The sequence below is a fragment of the Pseudorasbora parva genome, chromosome 14 (genome assembly GCF_024679245.1).
Source record: "Pseudorasbora parva isolate DD20220531a chromosome 14, ASM2467924v1, whole genome shotgun sequence".
Lineage (NCBI taxonomy): Eukaryota > Metazoa > Chordata > Actinopteri > Cypriniformes > Gobionidae > Pseudorasbora > Pseudorasbora parva.
The window spans coordinates 12,316,575-12,342,680 of NC_090185.1; the positions used below are offsets into that span (position 1 = coordinate 12,316,575).

General features: G+C 42.2%; 1 protein-coding gene across 1 annotated transcript in view; it reads right to left on the minus strand.

Moving 5' to 3' along the window:
* Positions 1-26,106, minus strand: part of LOC137040105 (muscle M-line assembly protein unc-89-like) — a 72,921-nt gene that overhangs the window by 19,958 nt on the left and 26,857 nt on the right. Inside the window, exons 4-8 of the mRNA XM_067415517.1 lie at positions 24,332-24,454; positions 19,829-20,128; positions 16,442-16,735; positions 14,228-14,524; positions 13,219-13,518 (exon numbers count right to left, since the gene is read on the minus strand). Coding sequence (XP_067271618.1) covers positions 13,219-13,518; positions 14,228-14,524; positions 16,442-16,735; positions 19,829-20,128; positions 24,332-24,454 — 1,314 coding nt within the window. The remainder of the gene's footprint in view (positions 1-13,218; positions 13,519-14,227; positions 14,525-16,441; positions 16,736-19,828; positions 20,129-24,331; positions 24,455-26,106) is intronic.

The window sequence follows — 26,106 nt, forward strand, 5'->3', positions numbered from 1 at the left end:
GGAGGGGGCGAGACTTCCAAGTGTATGCTGAAGACGGAGAGAGATGAGAGGCTAAAGTGTCCTCGACCGCCGGAATGGGGTAATAACCGCGCGCCACAGAATCAACGAGGTTGGTGAAGTCAGCGGCTGCCGCGTTAGTAAGGCGGGAGGAGCAGGGCTGTTTCCAGGATCTGGAGACCTCGTTGTGTAGATCGCTGAAAAACGGCAGTTTCCTTCTCACTGAACTTGGAAGATTGCGATTCGTGGGACTCTTCAGGCCAATTGATCGCAAGCTTCTCGGTTGCGCGCAAAAGCGCGTTGACAAGCTCGGAGTAGGCCGCAGAAGGCCGCGCTTCCTGGCTGCTAGGCGGGAGAGCGTCATTAAGCGGAACAGGCCCGAAATTCTCAGAGTCAGGTGCTGCCGTGAGCAAAATATCATCCAGGCCGAAAAAAAACGTTTCACGTGCTTCCGGTCTGGGCATCATGTAATCGTGCACGTATACAAGCGGAGCTTGGCTGCGCGCGTTCTCGGGAGAACGAGTGAGAGGAGGGAAATCGGCCCACTCACACTCGATATCCTCGAACTCAACAACTGAACCCCAGGCCGCGGATCCGAGTGAGGCCTGGGCCATCTCGGTTGCGCAGCGGGGAAAAATGGAGGATTCCTTCTCAAAAAGAGAGAGCCTTGAACGGAGGGTTTTAAGAAGGAGATTGTAGCAATATTTGCAATTCAACGTGCCCTGAACCGCCTCACACGGGTGGGCAAGGCCCATGCATTTGATGCACTTACCGTGTGGGTCGTCACTCGAAATGGAGCGAGTGCATGGCGGAGGGCAGCGACAAAACTCCATCATACTTCACCGGTAGGAGAACGAGTTCCACTATCCGTGGTCGTTGAAGTAATGAAGGAGAAAGATACTTAAATCCAGGTTTTTAGGGTCAGATAAATCGCACGAAAGGAGCGATGCTACCGCTTTGTGAAGGCAGAGAAATCTGGGGAGAAGATGGCGTGTGCGCCAGTATAGCTTAAAGGTGATGAGCTAGAGGGGCAGCTCTGCACTATCAGCCAATGAATTGGCGTGATTCTATAAGGGCTTCAGACAATTGGCACACCCAGGGAAGTACCCCATATGCGTCATTATGCAGCGTTGAAGTGAACCTATGAAAGAGAACTGAAGAGAACATTCATTTGAATATACTCCAGGGTTTCTACTGATACAAAGCCATATGCTGATCGCTGAAGTAAACCTTTAAGTGTCATTCGCTCGATTATGTCAATTTTAATGCAAAGATGAAATTATGTGAGATGCCTTTGTTATTACAACTTGACATAAACCAATACATCATAACCTGTCAGTGTCTTTGTCATGACAACTTGACATTACCAAGACAACATAACCTGTCATAAACATGACATAGCCGATTAATGATCAAACTTAAGAAACTACTTGGTTGTCATGGGGTTGGTTTGACGTTGGCTGTCATGATGCCATTATAATGTCATTCATTTTTTATGACCACTTTTTCAGTGGTACAAACTGAATTTGTCATTAACATGTCACTAAGTGTCAATACAATACAGTGTAATGTATATTTTTCTTGACCTAAACATTGGCATCATAGAAGAAATCGTAGTCATTCCCCTCCCCTCAAAAGATACAGGGTGAAGGGTCGGAAAAATGCATGGTTTTCTCCTATTTTATCAAATATGATTCATGAGCACAACTTGGCATGGGCAAAAGCTAGGAAAATAGACTTAAATTCAGATTGGCTTGATTTTAGCCGACTGCGTAACGCATGCAGTCAGAAAAGCTAACGCTGAGCACTTCCTTTTGCAAACATCAAATATTTTAAACAACTCTTTTAAACAACTCTTTTAAAACAACTCCATTTTGGAAAACTGTTAAATCATTAAAGGGTTACTTCAGCGATTAGCATATGGCTTTTTATCAGTAGAAACCCTGAAGTATATTCAAATGACTGTGCTTTCCCCCCTCATATCCCCTTGAGACAAGAGATTTATATATTTTATTTCTGAAAAAAAATCACTAATATGATGCAAATTGACGATATTTGCATCATAGGAGGAATGTTTGGCCAAAGGCTAAAGACTACAGCCAGTAGAGGGAGCCATTTCCGCATGTTTTGAACCCGCGCATGGGGGATGGGAGATCACACTCAGAGCTCAGCTGGAAGCTACAGGCACTCATTTAAACGGAGCTATGGTGAGCAATGTAAGTCTTTTAACTTCTCAAATTAATTTCTATGAAAGTTAAGCTTGCAAAGGCATGAACTGAAACGCACCAGACTGAACTCGCATTGTGAATGTATGCCGCGAGTGTAGTCAGCTTCTGGCTTTTTGTTTGAGTCAAGTAATGGTGCTCCTGTAAACCCTGTAATTGTTCAGTCAGAGAGTATCGCATCTAGTCAATCATTCAACTTTTCACCAATTGAAATTTTTGAGGTGTGCAAAGCCCTTAAATCTTTAGATTTTTCAAAATTGGCAGGGCCTGATAAAATGGAACCTTACTTTTTAAAGCTAGTAACTGATTTTATTGCCCCACCGCTGATTTTTTTTATCTTTCACTTGTCTTAAATGAAATTCCACTTATATGGAAATCAGCTTTTGTTCTTCTCCTGTTTAAAGGTGGAAATCCCACACACCCAAATAATTACAGGCCCATTTCCGAGCTGTCTGTCCTGGCCTAAGTCCTAGACACATTTGTCAATAATCAATTGAAAGACTTTCTTTCGGTTAATAATATTATGTCCAATTTTCAATCTGTTTTTTTAGAAAACAACATAGTGCAACCATGGCAGCCTTAAAGGTACTAAATGATTTTATTGGGACTAACAAGAAACACTGTTCAACCTTATTCATTGCTCTATTAAAAGCATTTGATACCATCGATCATACCTTACTAATGCAGCGACTCGTCAGAATTGGATTATCTAAACATACTATTGATTGGTTTAAAATTTAAAACAGAAATCATTGTGTACAGGCAGAAGGCTTTATCTCCAATTCACTCAATGTAACTAAAGGTGTGCCGCAGGGGTCAGTCCTAGGTCCAATTATGTTTACTCTATACTGTATATAAATAATATTGATCAAAATGTTCATAATGCAAATTTTCACTGTTACGGTGAGGGTACAGTTATATATAGTTCAGCATCCACACCCATTCTGGCTCTCTCTCAATTACAAATTGCTTTTAACATTGTTCAGTATAACTTGAACTGACATTAGTTTTAAATTCTGATAAAACAAAGTACATGTTGTTTTCTAAATCAAAAACAATCCCTCATAATCGTTTTTCTATTACTACTTCCCAAGGTTCAGAGATTAAGTTTGTGACTCCGTATAGGTATCTCAGGATTTTAATTGATGATGCTCTCTCCTTAGGCCCTCATGTTCAGCAATTGGTGAAAAGATTGACAGTGAAATTAGGTTTCTATTTTAGAATTAAATCCTGCATTTCCTTCGAGGTGAAAAAGAGGCTTGTTGCTGCCACTTTTATGTCTGTACTGGACTAAGGTGATGTTATACTTATGCATGCATCTTCTAAATGTTAGCATGCTTTAGACTCTGTGTATCATGGTGCGCTGAGGTTCATAACAAATCTTAAATCCCTCAATCATCATTGTGTGTTGTATGCTAGGGTTGGATGGTCTGTTTCGTTTATCAGTAGACTAAAACACTGGCATATTTTTTATTTATAAATCTAGCCTGGGTCTACTTCCTTCATATCTTAATATGTACATCTGAAAAAAAATGTTGGTAGCTATAAACTTGGTCCTAGGAATTTTTCCTTCTGTCTGTTCCAGTGGTACGTACTGAATTAGGGAAAAAGGCATTTAAATTTGCTGCTCCCTCTGCTTGGAATAACTTAGCAATTGTCATTGAAACTTAGGGAGATGGAAATACTTTTTGTGTACAAAATCTTTTAAAATAACGAATAATTATTTCTAGCCTTTGTCAGTCTCCAACAGTTTCCGTTGCATCCACCTGCATCCTCACGTGAATGGCCTCGGCTGCCATAACTGGAAAGCACTGCACGGAAACTGCGTAAGAGACTGACACAGGCTAGAACTGAATTGTTGAATTAAGTCATTATTTTTGTTTGGCTTGCATCCAAAATGTATTCTCGTCACTCCATAACCACTGTAGTCACATGGCCTATTTTCACATTGTCTTTAACACTTTCAAGACCCAGAAAGGTGGTAATTACATTGCTGTCTATGGAGGGGTCAAAGAGCTTTCGGATTTCATAAAAAATATCTTCATTTGTGTTCTGAATATGAACAGAGGTTTGGAATGACATGAGGGAGTAGCCTGGATGCCAGCCGAACTTAGCTCCGCCTACAACATTTTTAGGTCGGGCAGTTCAGTCTGGCCTCGCTTCATATAAGAGTAATTATCTCCGAACAGAAACTGTTCGGACCAATGAAATCATCAGGGCGTGCTTTAGACGATGACGGACAGATGATCCACAGTAACGTAATCATGCATGTCATCAAAGGGGTTTAGATTATATTTGTTCAAATCTTAAACGGAGAGCTTGTTTGTGCATTCACCTTCACAATTTCTCTCAAAAATGATGATCCTGTTGGGTAAGTACTCTGTGTATCATTAAATTCTTTTATTTATTTACAACACCAGCAAAGATCGTTTATTCCAGCGCGCGTGCAGACAGGGTTGCCAAGTTTTTACAACAAAACCCGCCAACTACTAACCCTAAACAATAGCTCCTCGGGGGGTTCTCCGGAAGAAAAAAAAAGGTGTTTGGGGGGTAAAATGTGTTATTTTGGCAAAGTTACCTGCTAAAATTCGCACTCATAGGTCTATATATTACATAATAGTTGCTTCAACCCGCGGACATAGAAAACAACCCGCGGAAAAAAAACGTGGACTTGTCAATTGTCACGCCCTCACAACCATCAGACACTGCCACGCCCACTCCTTCACCATCACCTGAATTCTAAACACCTGGGAACCATCACCAGTAGGGTTGGGCATCGAGAACCGGTTCCAACTTGGAACCGTTTAAAACATAACGATTCCATTGGAATCATTTAGAAAATTTGTTTTCGGTTCCGATCATCGGTTCCAAACGCGCAAGTTTTGGTTTCCATGGCCACCTGATAAAGCCCGGTAAACGGCGCTCTGAAGTCTGGATTTATTTAACTTTTAAAAAGCCTGGGTCGGCACATTGCAACTAGTGTTGTCAAAAATATCGATACTGAAATATCTGAAAAGATACGATAGCCTGCTCAGTTTCTACAGTATCGATCCCAGCTGCACTCTCCTCTCCTCTCCCTCTCTGACCGACAGCGAGTTGACGTGCAGCCACATATTCTCACTCAGCCCGGTTAACCTCTGAACACGACGGACGCTCGTTCTGCTGGACTTTTCCTCATGACAGCGTGTTAGTATTAGTGTGTGTGATCGGTCTGAATTTCGCGCGGGATTGCACATAATTCTACGAATCCCTCAGATTTCAAGCTCACATCTGAAGCGCACACACACAGACATACCGTAATAAAGCCCCCTCTGACATACAAGTGCAAATATTTGCTTATTTTTCCAGCTTATTATTGGTCAAATACAATCGACCAAATTCTCAGTGCACATTTTGAAGAGTATTAATGTAAACACAGTCGTAAACAATTCAGGAAGAAATGAAGAATGAGTAACAGAAACAGTGTTCAGGATCCATGAGTGCAGCAGTTCTTAAAGGGACAGCAGGTATTCAAAGTCAAACTACAAAAAGACAAACGATCACACTGCTCTTGACTGATCAACGTGTGTAACTTTTAATGGTTTTATATAAAACTATTTATTTTTTTGCAAAAAACATTATCCAATGTTATTTTAAATTTAATTAGCCACTTTGCGTTTGTTAATTCAGTTTCTTACCTGAATGTTAGACCTACCAGAACAAATAAAGCAGTCTACTTCATTTATATATTTTATTCTATTTTATTTATTTGTGCTATTTTTTGTAATATGTTTATTTGTTCTTATTTAATAACTGTTTAGTCGTCTTTTTAAATTCAATTTACCATTCGAAATCAAGCTTACTTGTGCTGTGTGTAAGCTATTGCAACACAATTACCCCGTAAAAAATACATTGAGTTAGCAAATATTTGTGAGAGAATTTTAATAGCAATTGATCAATGTTTATATAGGAGAAAAAGCTTAAAAACTTTATCATATAAAGTGATCTCTTCAGAAGAACTTTTTGATTGCCTAGACTTTCAAAAGACAGACAAAAAAAAAATTATATAAAAAATATCTAATTGACAGTATATGCAGCGTTTTTCCCCCGTTGTATTGAAAATAGCATTGAATATCGATGTGACACGTTTTGACTCCACCCCTCAAAGAATCGGAATCGAGAATCGAAAAGAACCGGAATCGAAAGTAAGAATCGGAATCGGAATCAGAATCAGAATCGTTCAAATCAAAACGATGCCCAACCCTAATCACCAGTCACCCTGTGTCCATAACCTCTGTTAATAAACTTTGCACTTGCACTAATCCCTCTGTGTCGTTGTCTGTGTCTAAGAGAAGACCAAACCAAATGCTCTTCGGACACAGGCGGGGACCACTACACCATGCTGGTTCACGCTGTACGGTCCTCACTGGTTCACGACACTCCCTCCACCGCTACTTAATCTAGCGTGTCATCATCTGCACCACCGGCACCCATTACTTCGTCAGCTGCCTGCGTAAGTCCCATGGCCCAACCAGCGACCTACAGCAGAGCAGCAGAGGATTGCAGCGGGTTTCTCTTGCAATGTTCCCTGTATATGGAAGCGAACTCCCATCTGTTCCACAGCGAGAGAGGCCATTTATCATATCATTACTCTCAGGCCGAGCCTTACAGTGGGCACAGTCGCTATGGGAGTCAAATGCCCCCGTCATCGGCTCAACCACCACCTTCTGCACTCATCTAAAAGAGGTATTTGGTCAACAAACTGCCGAATTATCTGTCCATGATCAACAGTTTTCTCTTCGCCAAGGCAAACAAGAGACAACGAGTTCCTATGCATTATGCGGAAGCCTGTGCCTGGCCTGTATGAGAGGATTGAATGGATCAACCCTGCCTCTCACTGCCTTTCGCCATGGCCTCTTCGCTGACGTCAAGCAACTTATTTTGGTCTAAGAGGATGCCATGGGCTTGGAGGCCCTCATCCAGAAAACCATCCATGTGTCTCAACGGTTATCTGCCTGTGGCCTCTCCTCACCCGCTACCGATCCTCTGCCCGCTCAAACATCTGCCGCACCTCCAGCACCTGAACCCATGCAGATTGACTCATACCACCTCTCCAGCACCGAAAGCCAACGCAGGATATCACAACATCTGTGCCTGTATTATGGGGAAGATCGACATGGCTTTACGACCTGCCCCGTGCGACCCACTCAGCTAGCGGTGAGTACCATCCAATTACCTCCGTTAACGGCAAACCTTACCAAGACACCAGTATTCGTTTGTAATTCTCACTCATCTGTTGCAGCACAAGCCCTCATCGACTCCGGGTCGGCGGGAAACTTCATCAGTCAGCAAACCCTCGAAAAGCTAACCGCCCAACGTCAACGTTGTCCCGTCGACCTCAGAATCACCACCATTCAGGGAAAATCGCTGGGCCGAGGTCGTGTCCACCATTTCTCCCCCACACTTTCACTACGCGTTGGTCATCTGCACGAGGAAACCATCATGTTCATGGTGCTGGAGGAGTCAACCGCGGACATCATCCTGGGACGCCCCTGGCTTATATTACACCAGCCGCATATCCAATGGTCCACCGGAGAGATCCTGCAATGGGGTGAGAACTGCTTTGATCGTTGTATTCATCATCCTCGCCGAAAAGATCATCATCATCATCAGTTCTTTCATCATTACCTGTCTATCCTCCGTCCATCCCGGAACAGAAGGCCATGGAGGAGTACATGCACAAAGTGCTACAACTTCAAGGGTTCATCCATCCATCGACCTCCCCTGCCGCTTCAAGCTTTTTCTTCGTGGCCAAGATGGACAGAAGCTTGCGGCCATGTATCGACTACCGTCACCTTAATTCTCAGACTGTCAAATTTAGTTATCCTCTTCCTCTGGTCCCATCCACCCTAGAACAGCTTAGTGGGGCCACCATCTTCTCCAAGCTCGATCTCAGAAGTGCGTACAACCTTATTCGCATTCACAAGGGAGACGAGTGGAAGACAGCCTTCATCACTCCCTCAGGTCACTATGAATATCAGGTGATGCCGTATGGGCTGTCCAACTCACCCTCCGTCTTCCAAAATTACATGAATGAGGTATTTCGTGAATTCTTAAACAAGTTTGTCATTGTATATATACAGTATTGTTCAAAATAATAGCAGTACAATGTGACTAACCAGAATAATCAAGGTTTTTCGTATATTTTTTTATTGCTACGTGGCAATAGATTCTCAGAAAACAAATGAGACCCAGCATTCATGATATGCATGCTCTTACGGCTGTGCAATTGGGCAATTAGTTGAATTAGTTGAAAGACGTGTGTTCAAAAAAATAGCAGTGTGGCATTCAATCACTGAGGTCATCAATTTTGTGAAGAAACAGGTGTGAATCAGGTGGCCCCTATTTAAGGATGAAGCCAACACTTGTTGGACATGCATTTGAAAGCTGAGGAAAATGGGTCGTTCAAGACATTGTTCAGAAGAACAGCGTACTTTGATTAAAAAGTTGATTAGAGTGGGGAAAACCTATAAAGAGGTGCAAAAAATGATAGGCTGTTCAGCTAAAATGATCTCCAATGCCTTAAAATGGAGAGCAAAACCAGAGAGACGTGGAAGAAAACGGAAGACAACCATCAAAATGGATAGAAGAATAACAAGAAAGGCAAAGGCTCAGCCAATGATCACCTCCAGGATGATCAAAGACAGTCTGGAGTTACCTGTAAGTACTGTGACAGTTAGAAGACGTCTGTGTGACGCTAATCTATTTTCAAGAATCCCCCGCAAAGTCCCTCTGTTAAAAAAAAGGCATGTGCAGAAGAGGTTACAATTTGCCAAAGAACACATCAACTGGCCTAAAGAGAAATGGAGGAACATTTTGTGGACTGCTGAGAGTAAAATTGTTCTTTTTGGGTCCAAGGGCCACAGGCAGTTTGTGAGACGACCCCCAAACTCTGAATTCAAGCCACAGTACACAGTGAAGACAGTGAAGCATGGAGGTGCAAGCATCATGATATGGGCATGTTTCTCCTACTATGTGTCGGGCCTATTTATCGCATACCAGGGATCATGGATCAGTTTGCATATGTTAAAATACTTGAAGAGGTCATGTTGCCCTATGCTGAAGGGGACATGCCCTTGAAACGGTTGTTTCAACAAGACAATGACCCAAAACACACTAGTAAACGGGCAAAGTCTTGGTTCCAAACCAACAAAATTAATGTTATGGAGTGGCCAGCCCAATCTCCAGACCTTAATCCAATTGAGAACTTGTGGGGTGATATCAAAAATGCTGTTTCTGAAGCAAAACCAAGAAATGTGAATGAATTGTGGAATGTTGTTAAAGAATCATGGAGTGGAATAACAGCTGAGAGGTGCCACAAGTTGGTTGACTCCATGCCACACAGATGTCAAGCAGTTTTAAAAAACTGTGGTCATACAACTAAATATTAGTTTAGTGATTCACAGGATTGCTAAATCCCAGAAAAAAAAATGTTTGTACAAAATAGTTTTGAGTTTGTACAGTCAAAGGTAGACACTGCTATTTTTTGAACACACCCTTTTCAACTAATTGCCCAATTGCACAGCCTTAAGAGCGTGCATATCATGAATGCTGGGTCTTGTTTGTTTTCTGACAATCTACTGAACCTACTGGTAACTTGTTTGCCACGTAGCAATAAAAAATATACTAAAAACCTTGATTATTCTGGTTTGTCACATTGTACTGCTATTATTTTGAACAATACTGTATCGACGATATGTTCATCTATTCTAGTGACCTGAGGGAGCATGAGGAGCATGTCTGTCAAGTCCTGCAAAAACTCACGAGACCATCATCTTTATCTCAAGCTCGAGAAGTGCGAGTTCCACGTCTCCACTGTCCAGTTTCTTGGGTACATCATTAACAACCATGGAGTCAAGATGGACCAGAGGAAGGTGGAAACCATCACCCATTGGCCACAGCCCACCACCATCAAAGAGCTGCAGCGCTTCTTGGGATTCGCCAACTTCAACCGCCGCTTCATAAAGAATTACAGCCTGCTCAGCTCCTCATTCACCTCTCTGCTCCAGAACCGGCCCAAGTCTCTGTCGTGGACTCCACGGCCACGGAGGCCTTCCACCAGTTGAAGAAAGCCTTCCAGTCCACTCCGATCCTGGTCCACCCCAATCCTCATCTTTCCTTTATCGTTGAAGTGGACGCCTCATTGACCGGGGTTGGAGCGGTTCTGTCTTAGCGGCAGGGGACACCCTCACAACTCCATCCATGTGCCTTCTTCTCCACGAAGCTATCCCCGGCAGAGCAGAACTATGACATCGGCAACCAGGAGCTCCTGGCGATCAAGCTCGCCCTGGAGGAATGGAGACACTGGCTGGAGGGAGCAGAACATCCATTTGAAGTCATCACCGACCATCGTAACCTTGAATACCTTTGTGACGCCAAACGGCTGAATCATCGTCAGGCCCGCTGGGCCCTCTTCTTCACCAGATTCAATTTCAAGGTGATGTACCGTCCAGGGAACCAGAAGAACGGGGCGGATCCCCTCTCTCGACTCCACCAAGCCGACCCTGAGCCCGAGCACCTTTAAACCATCCTCCCTCCAGCCATGGTTGTCAGCCCGATCCAGTGGGCACTTCACGAACAGATCCAACAGAAGAACGCCCAACAGCCTGCTCCGCCGGGAGGTCCAGAAGGGCACCTCTATGTCCAGCCTCGCCATCGCCTGCCCCTTCTGGACTTGGCTCATTCTTCACTGGGCTCTGGACACCCAGGCAGGAGAAGGACCCTCTCGCAACCATTACTGGTGGTCCGCCATGCTTCGGGACGTCTCTCGATTCGTCAAGGGATGTTCAGTCTGCGCCATTGCCAACACCCCTAGGAGACTCCCTGAGGTCAAGCTGGTCCCTCTTCCGATCCCCGAGCGTCCCTGGAGCAATTTGGGGATCGACTTCATGACCGACCTGCCATCATCCCAAGGATTCAATTGTATCCTAGTCGTTGTCGACCGATTTTCAAAATCCTGTAAACTTATCCCCTTCAAAGGTTTACCTAACGCGTTGAAAACGGCAGAGGCACTCTTCACCCAAGTCTTCTGACATTTTGGGCTTCCGGAAGACATCGTTTCCGACTGAGGACCCCAAATCATCTCTAGAGTGTGGACCGCCTTCTTCTGTCTCCTAGGGGTATCCGTCAGCCTCTCATCAGGTTACCATCCTCAGACCAATGGCCAGACTGAATGGAAGATCTAGGAGATCAAGAGATTCCTGAGGATATACTGCCACCAGAATCAGGAGAGCTGGAGCCAGTATCTACCCTGGGCCGAATATACCCAGAATTCGCTCCAGCCATGTGTCCTCGGCTACCAACCACCGCTCTTCCCCTGGATGGGTGAGCCCTTGGAGGTCTCAGCGGTGGATTACTGGTTCCGCCAGAGCGAGAGGGTCTGGGACTCAGCGCACGTGCAACTCCAGCAGGCAGTCCGGAGACACAAGCACCACGCTGACACCACGCCGCGGTACCAGCCAGGCCAGAAGGTCTGGCTCTCCACAAGGGACGTCAGTCTCCGGCTGCCATGCCGTAAGCTGAGTCCCCGGTACATCGGACCGTTACATTGGAACAAAGTCACCTACCGCCTTCACCTTCCTCCCACCTACAGAATATCACCTTAATTTCATGTGTCACTGCTCAAGCCCTTCACTGAACCTGTCCCTGCTTCACCCACAGATCCTGGTGATGATGCCGTACCCCCTCCTCCTACCATCGACGAGGACCCATCAGTCTACCGGGTGAGAGCCATCCTCGACTCGCGGCGACAGGGTTCCCGGATGGAGTACCTGGTAGATTGGGAGGACTACGGCCCTGAGGAGCGGAGCTGGATCTCCAGGAACGATGTACTGGACCCTAATCTTCTCACTCAGTTTCACCAAGACCACCCTGACCGATCCGCTCCTCAGGGCCGTGGTAGACCCCGTCGCCACCCGTCAGGAGCCGCCCGTGGAGGAGGGGGTACTGTCACGCCCTCACAACCATCAGACACTGCCACGCCCACTCATTCACCATCACCTGAATTCTAAACACCTGGGCACCATCACCAGTCACCCTATATCAACCTGGCTCACCTTCACACTCACTGTCTGGTCTTGCATCGATCCACCCGTGACTACCCGTCCTTCATCGAAGCCCTCACCTGTATCTCTCTTCGTCTTCATCATCGTCTCCTTCGTCATCATCGTCTTCACCTCCATCGTCCTTTGTCTGAGTGTCACCATCCAATCTAAGTATACCCTGTGTCCATAACCTCTGTTAATAAACTGCATTTTTACTAATCCCTCTGTCCTCGTCTGTCTGACAGCAACACAGTGCAGTTGGGCTCTGTTGACGTCGCTTCGTTGCTCTGATTGGTTGTAGGTCTATCCAATTGAGGTCTTTCCTCGTTCGGTTGAAACATGTCCCATAATCACAGCCCAATGGAGCAGTTTCAGACTCATATTCTGACTAGAATTGAGTATGACCATGTCAGGCTAATTAGTGACAGATTTTTTGGGTGAACTATCCCTTTAACTGATTCTGACAAAGTTCAAAATTTCTTTCTGTCATAATCTGATAATCAGCCTCCTCCACTCTCTGCTCTTCACCAGGATTTTTTTTTAAACTTTTTGATGATGAGAATCCCCATATATAAGGATCCCATCATAATCTTAAAATAAAAGCAGCTACACATGTATACAGACTCATTAAAACTATAAAAGAGCAACATTAAATAGTGATGTTATAAACACATGTTGTTTCCAAAAATTAAACAAAACAGCTTTTATATTGGACTCCCTAGCACCCCCATGAGGCCCTGGACCACAGTTTGAAAACCTGTGTGCTTTACAGTCATAATTCAGAAAATAAACCCACCAAAAATATTATAGCTCATTTCATTTCAAAATATTATAGCTAATTTCATTTCATTTGTTGGAAGAGCAGTAAGGGAAACATCTACATTAAAATATTAAAATGAAAGACAACTACTCACTATTTACAACAACAACTTTGAATGTTTTGTCCAAGGTTCCTCTGCTGTTGATGATCTGTAGTTTATAGATTCCAAAGTGTTCAGCTCTCATGTTTTTGATAGTCAGAGATCCAGTCGTGTCATCCAGCTCCAGTCTTTCTTTGAATCTCTCTTTAGCATCATCAGTTTTCCCTCTGGTCTTTCCAGTTATTTGAACTATGACAGCGTCTTCAAATTTCCACAGTATCTGATCATCTCTCTGTATTTCAACATTAGTTTCTAGGGTGACAAGATTTCCTTTCTCCACTGATATCATCCTCACTTTATTTGGCAACACAACATAGAAACAGGGAAACACACAGAAATGTTGCCATTAGATCAAGTGTAGATCAGCTTGATACACAAAGCATATTCAGATGCTGTTTATTGGATTGAAATGAACATGGTTAGCTGTTTTCTTATGCAGAAAATTTACATTACAGTCCCATCTTCAGTTTGCTGAAAAGTTCTGATCTAAATCAAAGCTGACAGAAATATGTGTGGATGCAGGTAAACTGATCTGAAAAGTTCTGATCTAAATAAAAGCTGACAGAAATATGTGTGGATGCAGGTAAACAACAAACAAACGTTTTAGATAAATGTGATGTAAAGCTGAGATTCAGATGAATATCCTGTCAAGTCTACTATATTTTGTGCTGAAGATGAAATGCTGTATAAAAGCAGCTAATAAAATACTCTTGGCTCTGAGCCGCATCATCGTCTAGCATCAGAGATGATCTGGTTTTGTGCACGTCTTGTGTTCTGCCGATTCAATGAAAATGATCATCAAGTATTTGGTGATTAATCATGTCACACACAATCTAGATTATTAGGGAATTGTGAAACTATCTTACATTTTTTGAAGACTGAAATGATTTACTTATGTTTGAAAGGATTCTGTATGTTAAAGAGTTTTAGAGTTTAGAAAGAGAAAAACCCTGAATGTTGAGGAAGAACTGTGATCATTATTATGTTGACTAACGATACTCACCTCTTACATTAACCCAAATTTTCCTGTAAGAAATCCCCCTGCTGGACTCGATCTGTAGTTTATAAAGTCCAGAATCTGTTTTTCTGGTGTTCCTGATGGTCAGAGATCCAGTTGTCTCATCCAGCTCCAGTCTGTCTTTGAATCTCCCATCAGCTCCATCACATGTGATCTCTCTGATCCCTCCATTGATTTCAGTGTTTTTCTCTACAAACATCCACTGTATTTGATCTTCACTGTGTATTTCAGTATAAGTCACTAGAGTGACAGGATCCCCTTCATACACAGACACTTTCTTCTCTTCATGTCACAGCAGCACATAGAAACAAACAAATGAGATGATAAGTGAGTTTGCAGATGAACAGATCAGTAAAGTTTCACTGAGGGTGTGTGTGTGTGTGTGTGTGTGTGTGTGTGTGTGTGTCAATCGAGTTAGTGACTCAGACTCAAGGTGCATTTAGAGACACTTCAGACTCAACCTGACTTGAAAAAAAGAACTAAAAACAACTCAAGTCTTTTATCCTCAACTACTGAAAGCATTTGTGGTTTGTTTAATGATTTAATAATATCCAGGGCTGGACTGGGGCTGGAAAAGATTTATAATATATGTATGGTAATATTAAAGTTTAATGTTCACCTCCATTAACATGGATGAGGGTGATTCCAGAATAAAACAGAATAAAAGTGTATTCTAAAGCACAACTTGGTGTCCATCGTGCATTATATATACAACACAACCCCGAGATTAATTTAAAAAATAAAAAAAATGCTTTCAAATGCTTTTAACTTTCTTTTAATCGCTCCATATTCTAGCTTATGCTACTACTCTAAGCAATTTCTGAAACTTTGTATATTTTCAGAACTTTTTGTCTTTATTTGCCTCTTCACAATGAAATGCTTTCTTTATTCCTCAAAAGTCGCTTTGGATAAAAGTTTCTGCAAAATTTATAAAAATAAATGTCTACATAAAGGATAAAAAATATAATATAATTTTGAGTATGTGACAGTCCTGTGAAAACAGGGCAGCTCCCCTCTTACCAGGCCCCTGTATGTATGTGAGCCAAGAGTATTGGTAAACAATAAACTGCCGGTGACATTTACATAAAACATGGAACACTAATGATCTGTGCAGATACATTATTCATGCTTTAGCTTCGTTTGGAACTATTTTCATTTATGGATCAAAAACAAAAATCAAGCGTGGAGAAACCCATGGCTATCTCAGCTAATACAGATAGTGATCCAGAATCAAATCTGAGGCAGAAATAAATTGAACAGGAGAAACAGCAACAGCAGGACGTCCGTCTCTGTGGTATGTACTGTATTTAGTGGCCTGTCAACATTTGTGTGTGTTTACTCACAGTTTATGAGGACATGATTCGGTTTATGGACTATTGTATGCGACTAGACCTTAGAGGTAGCAAGCAAAACGGTTTTGCATGTCAGACTAGTGTAAGATTATATATAGAACAGCAATGGAGTAACCGTTAGCGCATTTGAATGACGAAGCACGCAATCGTGTCGTTTACTGATGTTTACTCACGCGACGGTAGCCAATAGCACAGACATTTGAAGCAGTTTTACTCACCAGCTGCTTCCAAAGCAGGACCGAGCCTTTATCGCTATGACCGCTACGTCAAAAACACACTTCTTTGGTATGATTTGGTGAAGTCCTGACAGCAGTGGCGTGTAAATCCACTTTGAGACGTGACTGAAGCGATGTTGTGACGCTTCCCGTCATTTCTGCGTTCAAATCGGTTCAAATGCAGCGCTGTCTTCCCGGAATGCTGTGCTGAAGCGTTGAAGTCGCTTGACGTCACCCATAGGAATAAAGTGAAGCGCGGCGCGTGACATAAGTGTTCACGGACGACTGGATCTGCACCTGAGAGACTGTTTACGGGCGTGCATTTCCTGTCTCGCTCTAGTGACGCGCGCGCGCACCCTACCGGGAGAAGAGCCCGTAAGGCCCATACAAGGACCTTCCGATCTATTAACATCAAGTAGACCCATATTCGAAAAAAACTCTCCGAAACTTGTGAGAAACTGGAAGGAGTATTTTTGACACAGAAATACTCTATCAAACGTCCAACATTAGTTTTTGAAACTTTGACTATGTTTAGGATGGGAATCCAAGTCTTTAACAGTGTAAAAAGCTCAGTATGCATGAAACAACATTTCACCCCCCTTTAAAAAATAAACTGAAAGACAACTACTTACCCCAGACAGTAACAAAGAATCTCTTGACTGTGTTTTCTCTGCTGTTGATGATCTGTAGTTTATAAAGACCGGATAGTTCATTTCTCATGTTTTTGATGGTCAGAGATCCAGTCTTCTCATCCAGCTCCAGTCTGTCTCTAAATCTCTCAGGAACTTCAAACATATCTCTCTTCCCTCCTTTGATTTGAGCGATCAGATTCTCTCCACACATCCACAGTATCTGATCATCCCTCTGTATTTCAGTATTAGTGTTTAGAGTGAGTGGTTCTTCCTCCCTCACACATATCTCCCTCGCTTCATGAGTGACAGGAGCACATACAGACAGAGAAACACAGATAAATGTTGCATTAGATCAAGTGTGTGCAGAACAGAGACTCAAAGACTCAAAACTTCATCTTCCTGTCTCACAGTTTCACTGTAATGAGTATAGCAGGACCCTGAACCGACAGGTGACGACCTCTGACTTCTTTCTGCATGCTTTATCATTTAAATGGTCACTTTATGATCACTTGATTTGCTAATATGATCTTGTGTTTGGTCTGCCATTTGAGACATTCAGTGGTTCATCTCAAGATCAACATTACACTCGTAACACTCCAACAGGAAATTAGCAAGTGATGGAGCAGCTAAAGTAGAACATTTTTAGTAATAAAATTGATTTGTGAAATTGTGAATTTTGAACTGCTTCTCAAGCATGGGGGCCTAATGTGAGTTAGAGGACACAGGGCAACCCATTGGTCTGTTCCCGATATTCCGGCTGCTCTGCCATAAGGACGGCCTGGAGTGCTGCACTCTTCCCTTCACTCTGTTCTGCCTGTAGTATACACTACACATATATTCATGAGACACTGTTTTCAGCTGCTTCTGAACAGTATATGTTATACCCACTGTATGGTTCAATTACAGTTCACTTTTTTTACAATTAACATGATTCCAAGCATTTTTAATTATTTTTTAATAATTATACAAATGGAATAATTTTATAATGGGATACAACAAGGACAAAACAGCTTTTTGACCCACTTTATATTAGGTGGCCTTAACTACTATGTACTAACATTGTAATTAATCATTTGATACAATGCACTTATTGTGTACATACATGTTTTTACATTTTACTTACATTTTAAAAAATACCTGCATGTAATTACTTCTGTAATTAATTTTTTAGTTACATTTGTAATTACACAGTTGTGTCCCTTACTTCTAACCCTTTCCCTTAAACTCACCCATACCACCACACCTGTCCCTAACTCTACCCGTATCCCACCTCAATATCAGAAAAGGTGTTTTGCAATACAATTTGAACACAGTAAGTACATTGTAATTACTTTTTGGTGTAAATACGTAGTACTTAAGGCCACCTAATATAAAGTGGGGCCCAGCTTTTCACCAGATTTGGAATTAGAAACATAGGCCCCAAGATGTGTGATGAGATGGCTCACTAAAAAGAGCTGAAATTCCTATCACTAGGTTCAATGAAGAAAAGTTTGAATAACTTATTTTGGTGTGATTTCACACAACGCAGCTCATGATGTCCCAAAATGATCACAATAGGTGGAGCTTCACTGAGATCTGGGATTCATTCAAGGCAGCATTCCTACTTGTCCAAAAGATTTGTTTAGAACTACCGCCATTTTGCCATTTCAGTTATCTGATCACACAATGTTTTAGATCGGGTTTCACTCCTTTCATTCCTTCAGAAACAAAACAAATGACTGTCATTGCGTGAGACATTGAATCGTTCATTCAACTAATTTGTTCAAAACATTAATTGATTCAGGGGTGGGGGATAGCGGTCTTTACAAATGAGACGTTAAATAAATAACTCCATAGATTCCATCATAAACAATGATTCATTCAGGAATAAAACTCCACTACTGTCTGTTTCTTGGAGACGTCCAACTGCTGAGGCTTCGTTTGGAACCGTTTTCATTGACGGAGCAAGAACACAAAATAAAAGTAACTGACAAACATGCCTTGCTGTCAGTATTTTTAAATGTAAAACCCTTATAGAGGGTATGATGTTTTTTATACATCAATAATGCATGAGGTATTCTTTCAGTGTTATAACTTCTCATTTCGTGTTCAAGAGCAGCAGTCAAGCATAGCCATCAAAACACTACAGCGGACCTTAGCAGAGTGTCACTTTCACAAAACCCTTCAGTAATTCATAAGCCTTCAGTACACAAAAGTTAGTTAGCTTAGTTTCAAGATGTAGGCTACATCACTGAAAATATTGATCACTTGCAGTTAGTTTAATAGGACAGTGGTTCTGGGCCTGGGGACTCCCTGCTCTGCACATTTTCTGTCTCCTTTATCTGACACACCCAGTTCAGTTCTTGGAGCTCTGACCTAATGAGCTGATTATGCAAAATGGAGTCAGGATCAATGCAGCGTTCGAGGCAACCCGTAACCCGTGTTTTTTCGACATTCTACCCGTGAAAGTGCACTGGAATGGCCGTTAAACTCGTGACTTCCCGTACTCCCAGTTACGAGACGTCACATAGCCCACGAAACAACAATGGCAGCCCCTACGGCTGTGGTGTTTATTGAAGTCATACATTAAAAACCAAATCTTTTATTAAAATAAGGTATTACTCTAACGTTTTTTATCAGCAAATGTTATGCATTATCAGAAGCTTTTCTAGTGTTAGCTAGTTTTCAGTCCATTGATTGCAAGAATAAATGAATACCAAATACATTTCCAAATATACAAATAATGTCAAATAAAAGGTATAACAGCTTTTTTTGCCTTATGTGCCATTTTTCCCCCTCAGTTTCGCTCAAATAAACTGAGTAAGCACCTTTGGTGCTAGAAATGATTGTAAATGAGCATAAGCCCTGTATGGTCCGCCATGCTTCGTTTACATCTACCTAACACAATTCCTTGCGCTCAGGCAGTTTGGCGTGACTTTGCCTGGAATGCTATAAAGAATGCTACAAAGTCGTGAGTCATGGTTTGAAGTCGTAACTTACGGGCTCAAAAACCTCCCTGGAACGCAGCATAAGAACCACTGCAATAGGAGATTATCTTAAATAATTGATAATAATTGAATTGATCTTAAATTTCAGCAGACACAGAAAGGTTTAGGGTTAGAGTTATGGGATTGAAAATGTTAGCTCCTAGAAAACCAATAGAAGTCAATGAAAAGACACCGTCATGATACAAAAACAAACATCTCTGTGTATAACCGAGAGTAAAAACAACAGCAAAGATGACTTTAGGAAAAATGCAAGTTTTAACATAAATATTTTATCAATTTAAAAACAATTTGATCTGTGCTGGTGCATTAATCAGTGTTCTTTTCAATGCATCATCACTCACAACGACCCCATCTACATTAAAATATTAAATTAAAAGACTTTTAAATGTTAACTACTCACCACAGACAGAAACACTGAACTTCTTGTATTGGATTTCACCATCTCGACTGATCTTTAGATCATAAAGTCCAGCGTCTGTGTTTCTGATGTTTTTGATGGTCAGAGATCCGGTCTTCTTGTTCAGCTTTAGTCTGTTTCTGAATCTCCCATCAAGAACATCCTCATATATCTTAATGATCCTTCCTTTGATTTGAGCTATGAGAGGTCCTCCATTTCCAAATCTCCACTCGATCTGATCATATGTCTGTACTTCAGGAGCATCAGTGTTTAGAGTGACAGATCCTCCCTCCTTCACTGACACTGGAGCACACGGTGTCACAGCAGCAGCACATAGAAAAAGAGAAACATGTCAGTAAAACTGAGAAGATACTGTGTGATTTATTTAACACACTCAAATTAGATTTAAACACACAATGTATGTTTATGCTGAAATATAATACAATAATGTTTTCTATTTTTAAAAACATATATTGCGTGTCGTTATGAGTAGTGAGTTGGCTCACATGATTTAAGTTTCGCACTTCAGAATTTCCGTTAAGGGAACAAATTGAGCATCAATGCACTCTGGGTTTTGTAGTGCACTGTGGGACTTTTTAGGGAGCGAACGTTTCAGTGCACTGGAAGGATTCTACGATTGAGACAGCCCTTAAAATGGCCGACTCCCTGATCAGTGTCCTGAATACTGAACTAGGGATCTGATTGAGACGCACTGTTTGTTTCAATGGTTTCTGCTCAGTCCTCATGTTTCTAGTTTAGTTGATCATTATCCTGCGCTTCAATAGCACTTGGATGTAGAGGCTACAATAGCCCATGTAGCCTCTACATCCAACCTCCACTGGATAGATGGTGGTCTTCCAGCCAGCCTCCCGGCACTCAGCAGCCAGCTCTGATTACTTGGCCTTTTTACATTCGTAGGCGGCCTCCATCCCCTCCTCTGCTGGTATAGTGAGCTCAATGAGGTGCACAGCCATTGCCTTGGTAGACCACATGACTATGTCAGGGCGGAGAGATGTAGCAGTGATCTAGACTGGAGAACCGGAGCTGTCTGTCAAGGTCGACTCTCATGTTCCACTCCTGATCAGGGGAAAACGGCCTAGATGTTTCTCTTGGCCTGATGTTTCTTCTCCCCCAGTCTTCCATGACAAAGTTGATGTAGTTGCGGTTCTCTGCTGGTGGTACCCGTTTGCTTTCCTGTCGCCGCCCCTCCAGCACCTCGGCTAGCTTTCTCAGGACCTGGTCGTGGCGCCATCTATAGCTTCCCTGGGAGAGCGAGGTCTTACAGCCTGACAAGATGTGCTGGAGGCTTGCGTTAGGGGTATTGCAGAGTGTGCAGCCTTCCTCACTCCCAAACCACTGGTGAAGGTTACGAGGACAGGAAAGCGTGTCGTAGGTTGATCGAATAAGGAAGCTGAGCCTTGCCTGCGGAATCTTCCAGAGGTGTGCCCAGGTGATGTTTCGGCTGACAACTCCCTCCCAGGTTGTCCAGCTTCCCTGTTGGCCCAGCGACACAGCCTTGATCTTGTAGCACTCCTCCTCCATTCTTGTCACCTTCGACACCACCATACCCTACCTCTCCTTGTTATTGGCCTTGGACCAGAAGCGTGGCGCTTCTCCCCACCCTAGCCCTGCTCTACCTGCCTGAACTCTGCTGACAATCTCTTGATGTTGTAGGCGAATGACGTCTTGGTCAACCTCAGTCTGGGCATTCCACTTTCGGCCTGTTTGAACCTTGGGGTTTGCGTTCCTTATAGCCCGGTCAGAAGACTCTCTCAGCTCGAGGACAAGCCTGGTCTTTTCCTGCTTGTAGCCCGAACTGACTGATTGGAAAGGCAGCTGGCGGATGTTCCGTCCGAAGAGGCCCATTTTGAGAAAAGCACCGTGGCAGCCCCAACCATTTTTGGAGGAATGTGTTGGCTTTTACATCCATCTTATTTACAGTCGATGGGGAGATCTCGCTCATTTTCAATTGCCACATCCCCCTTCTGTAGAGTGTAAATTGGTAGCACCAGACCTTGTACTTCCCTGAGAGCTGGCTTTGATTGATCTTTGCCAGACCTTCTGAGAGCTGTTTCATCACGGTTCTACCCATCTGTTTGTCTGTAAGCTCTGCCGTGTACTGCCTACCCAGGCTTTTGATTGGTTTCTCAGAGAGGAGTGGGATATTCTCTCCCCCTATAACAAAAGGGGTATTGTCGTTTCTAACTCCTCTTCTGATAGAATGGCTCCGTGATTTTGCTGGCTTGATCTTCATCCGTGCCCACGACATCAACTCATCCATCCTTTTCAGGAGACTTGATTTACATGCTGCTGTCTGAAGTAGGCTGGTGACGTCATCCATATACGCTCTCAGTGGGGGTAGTCTCTGCCCAGATGGTAGCTTGGTCCCTCTGACCATCTGTCTTGCTCCAATGAGAATTACTTCAAAGGCTGACACAAACGGGAGAGATGGGAGAGATGGCACAGCCCATGGCGATTCCTACTTCTAACCGTTGCCATCCGGTGGTGAAATCTTGGAGGGCAAAGCACATCTGCAGGTCATTGAAGTAGGATGCAACCATGTTCTTTATGCAGGAGGGCATATGGAAGAACTCAATGGCATAGATTATCAGCTGGTGTGGGACTGATCCATATGCATTAGCAAGATCGAGCCAGACAACATGCAGGTCTATCTTTTCTCGCTTGGCCTTCTGGATCTGGTCCCAGACCATTGTAGAGTGCTCTACATACCCTGGGAAGCCTGGGACTCTTGCCTTCTTGCAACTGGTGTAAATGAAGCCAATCTCAAGCAGGTAGGTGGTCATCCTTCTGGCCAGCACTGAGAAGAAGATTTTTCCTTCTACGTTCAGCAGAGCAATATTTCTGAACTGGCTGATGTCTTTGGAGTTTGCTTCCATGGGGATGAAGACTGCCACAGCTCTTTGCCACTCAGATGGTATGAGTTGCTTTTTCCAGGCAGTTCTCATGAGGTACCATAGCAGCTCTAGTACTTTGGGGCAGTTCTTATAGAGCTTGTAGGAGATTCCATTGGGGCCTGGTGCTGATGAAGACCTTGCCTTCTCCAAGACATGCCTAACTTCACTGAGCTTGGGGGGCATGGTGTTGAAAACAGCAGTCGGAGGTGCAGGCATGTACCCTGGTGTTCCTAATGGGACGTTTAGGACGTTTAGTCCTAATGATTCGTTTATTGGAGCAAGATGAATCTGAACACGGTCCAGTGTTGCCTGAATTTGTTGACTGGTGTGAAGCCTCCCATTTGTATTTGAATACATCCAAGACCAAAGAGTTGGCCTTTGACTTAAGATATGGGGCTCACTCACCTACTGCAACACTGATAAAAGGAGAGGAGATAGAGATGGTGATGGAGTATAAATATCTCGGGCTATTCATTTACCATAAATTACCCTGGGATCAGTGTGCGGATGCCGTTTTTAAAAAGGGCCAACAACGTTTATATTTTCTTAGAAAACTTAATTATTTTAATGTTGATAACAAAATGTCTTTTATTGAAAGTATTCTCTCTTACTGTATTGTTTGCTGGTAAGGACATTCAAAAATCACCCGTAGAATTTTTTAAAAAATTTTTTTATAGTATTTATGATATTGTGCATGTGGATAACTTTTGTATTGTGGATTGTGTCAATATGTCTGTACTGCATAACAAATTGCCTCTCTGAGGACATTCAAGTTGTCTAAGTCTAAGTCTCTGTTTCAGACTGTTGTGGTCGGACGTTATCTTTATCGTTTTTGGTTTCTCTCTCCCATTTTGGATTGTCCTGTTTACCTTAATTTGGTTTGTTTCAATAAATACATTAAACATGTCTTGTTTATATATAATTAAACATGTCTTTATTTTCACTTTTGGTCAATTGAATGCATCCTTGATCCTTGAGTATTAATGTCTTTAAAAAAATTGTGGTGTTGGCTATAAAGAGGCAAAATGGATTAATCGAGAAGCAACACACAAAATCTGTCCCTTGCTCATGCAAATTTGATCAAAAAGTTAAATCAACAGATGAGTGCATCTTTCAACCAAATTAATTTAATATAGACTTTTATTCACATTGCTGATCATTGCAAATCAATCTGAGCGCATCATATTCAGGTAAACAGAAGCTCAAACATGCCTGTGTGATTTGCTAGAACCAGTGACGTTCTCATGTTTTGAAAATATATTGATACATGTTAAGCATATTAACATTACTTGATGCATTAAACTAAATATGAAAGCAATTCCAAAGAAGCAAGAAGACTTAACATTAACATTAAGTGTTATTTATGTTTTTTATATATTTATATATATAAGAAATACATTTGTTACTGCAGAATGTCATGCAGTGTTCATAATAAAATAGTTTTTAGTTATATTTGTGTTTGGTTATTTTTCACCTATGGTACTGATTAAGTATCGATACTGTGGTATTAGATTCTGGTATAGAACCATAGACACACAATTGTGGTATTAAGCCAACCCTATTCTCTTGCTCTATCAGCTGTAATACTTACACTTTTTTCCTTTTAGTTCAGAGATCTTGCGGCGATAGTAAATAACACCAGCAGCTGCAACACCTGCAAACACCAGCAGCAGAACAACTATTCCTGCTACAGCACCTGAAGACAGAACTGAACCTGTAATGATAAAGACGGACATTAGTGTGTCTCAAAAAAACTCATCTTGTATGATTTATAAGCCTTTTGAAAAGTGGGGGCCGCTGGCCGCTATAACACACACACACCAGCCAGCGGCCCCCACTTTTCAAAAGGCTTATAAATCATACAGGATGAGTTTTTTTGAGAGAGTAAAAATGCAGAATGTTTCCTGTGATGGGTAGGTTTAGGGGCAGGGGCAATGTAAAAGGATAGAATGTACAGTTTGTAACACATATTGTAAGTCATTGACTAGAAATTATTTGTTCGTAAGTGAATGGATGTTTAAAAGGGCTAACTTAACAGTATTATTTATTTCTCCACATTAATCCTATTTTGACAAGTAACAGGCAGCAGATTAGATGGGTTGGTAACACTTTACAATAAGGGTGCACTAATATGCATTAATTCATTCTTAACTAATGCACAGATAATCATGAATTAATGTATTACTAATGGTGAACTAACCCATTTATTAATGATTTCTACATCAGCAACTAATGAAGATTATACATGATTAATAGATTAAGTAAACATTAAATAGTAATTAGTTATATGTTATATGTATAGTTAACTAATAATGTTAATTAATGTGCTAATTACCACAAGGGGTCAAAGCCATGCATTTCAACTTCCAGTTGTCTGCTTTAATTAATCATTAGCCAATGATTTATAAAGGTATCATTATGTTATGATTTTACTCGTTGGGGCATATGACCCAACAAGTATTTCCTTATTAGTGCATGCATGGATCGGTCGCATGAGGCATCTTTGTACACATTTCTATGATCGTGCCAGGTTTTGACCTTCTTCGACAGAAGTAATGATGGACGGAAACACTAAATGAGATTCGCCTGCTATGAGGTAAAACAATTATTTACCGTATTTTCCGGACTATAAGTCGCTCCAGAGTATAAGTCGCATCAGTTAAAAAATGCATCATGAAGAGGAAAAAAACATATATAAGTCGCACTGGACTATAAAGCCCCGTTTCCACCACAGGAACTTTACCCAGGAACTAGGAACTTTGGGTGGTACTTCGTGTGTTTAGACCGCAGGAACCAGGGTATAAATGAAGTTCCGGGTAAATATTTCCCCCTCCAAACGGCCCTGCTCGCGAGGTAGTACTTTTTCAAAGTTCAGGAACTTTCGAGGGCGGGACTTGGGCGCTGAACATGCTGATTGGTTGAGCTCAGGCAGCATTTTAGTTCAACCGGCATTTTTAAAAGTCTTTTGCGAGGTTCGTTCTGCGTTCAGTAAATATCAGTCTTGCTCTCTGTCTGGTGGAGCGCGGTCGTCTCAGCCATCTCACGTTCAATGTCCGTAATAGCTGATAATAATATACATTGTCATTTTAAATCTAGCTTTACAAGCTTTCTGAATATGCTGCATGCTGCTGAATCTGCATATTAGTGCTCTTTTCTGTCGTTGTTAATTACCTCTTTAGTAAACCTATACATAACCAGCAAAAGCAGCACAGCTTGAATCTCTTCCATACTCGTTATTCATTTTTTTTCACCATGTAAACGACCTGACCGATTACTTTTAAGTGTGTGTCCTTACATGACGTGACGGCGCGCGCCGCGCTCATGTTGACAAGAGAGGAAAGTACATTTTTCTGAGGGGTAAACTTT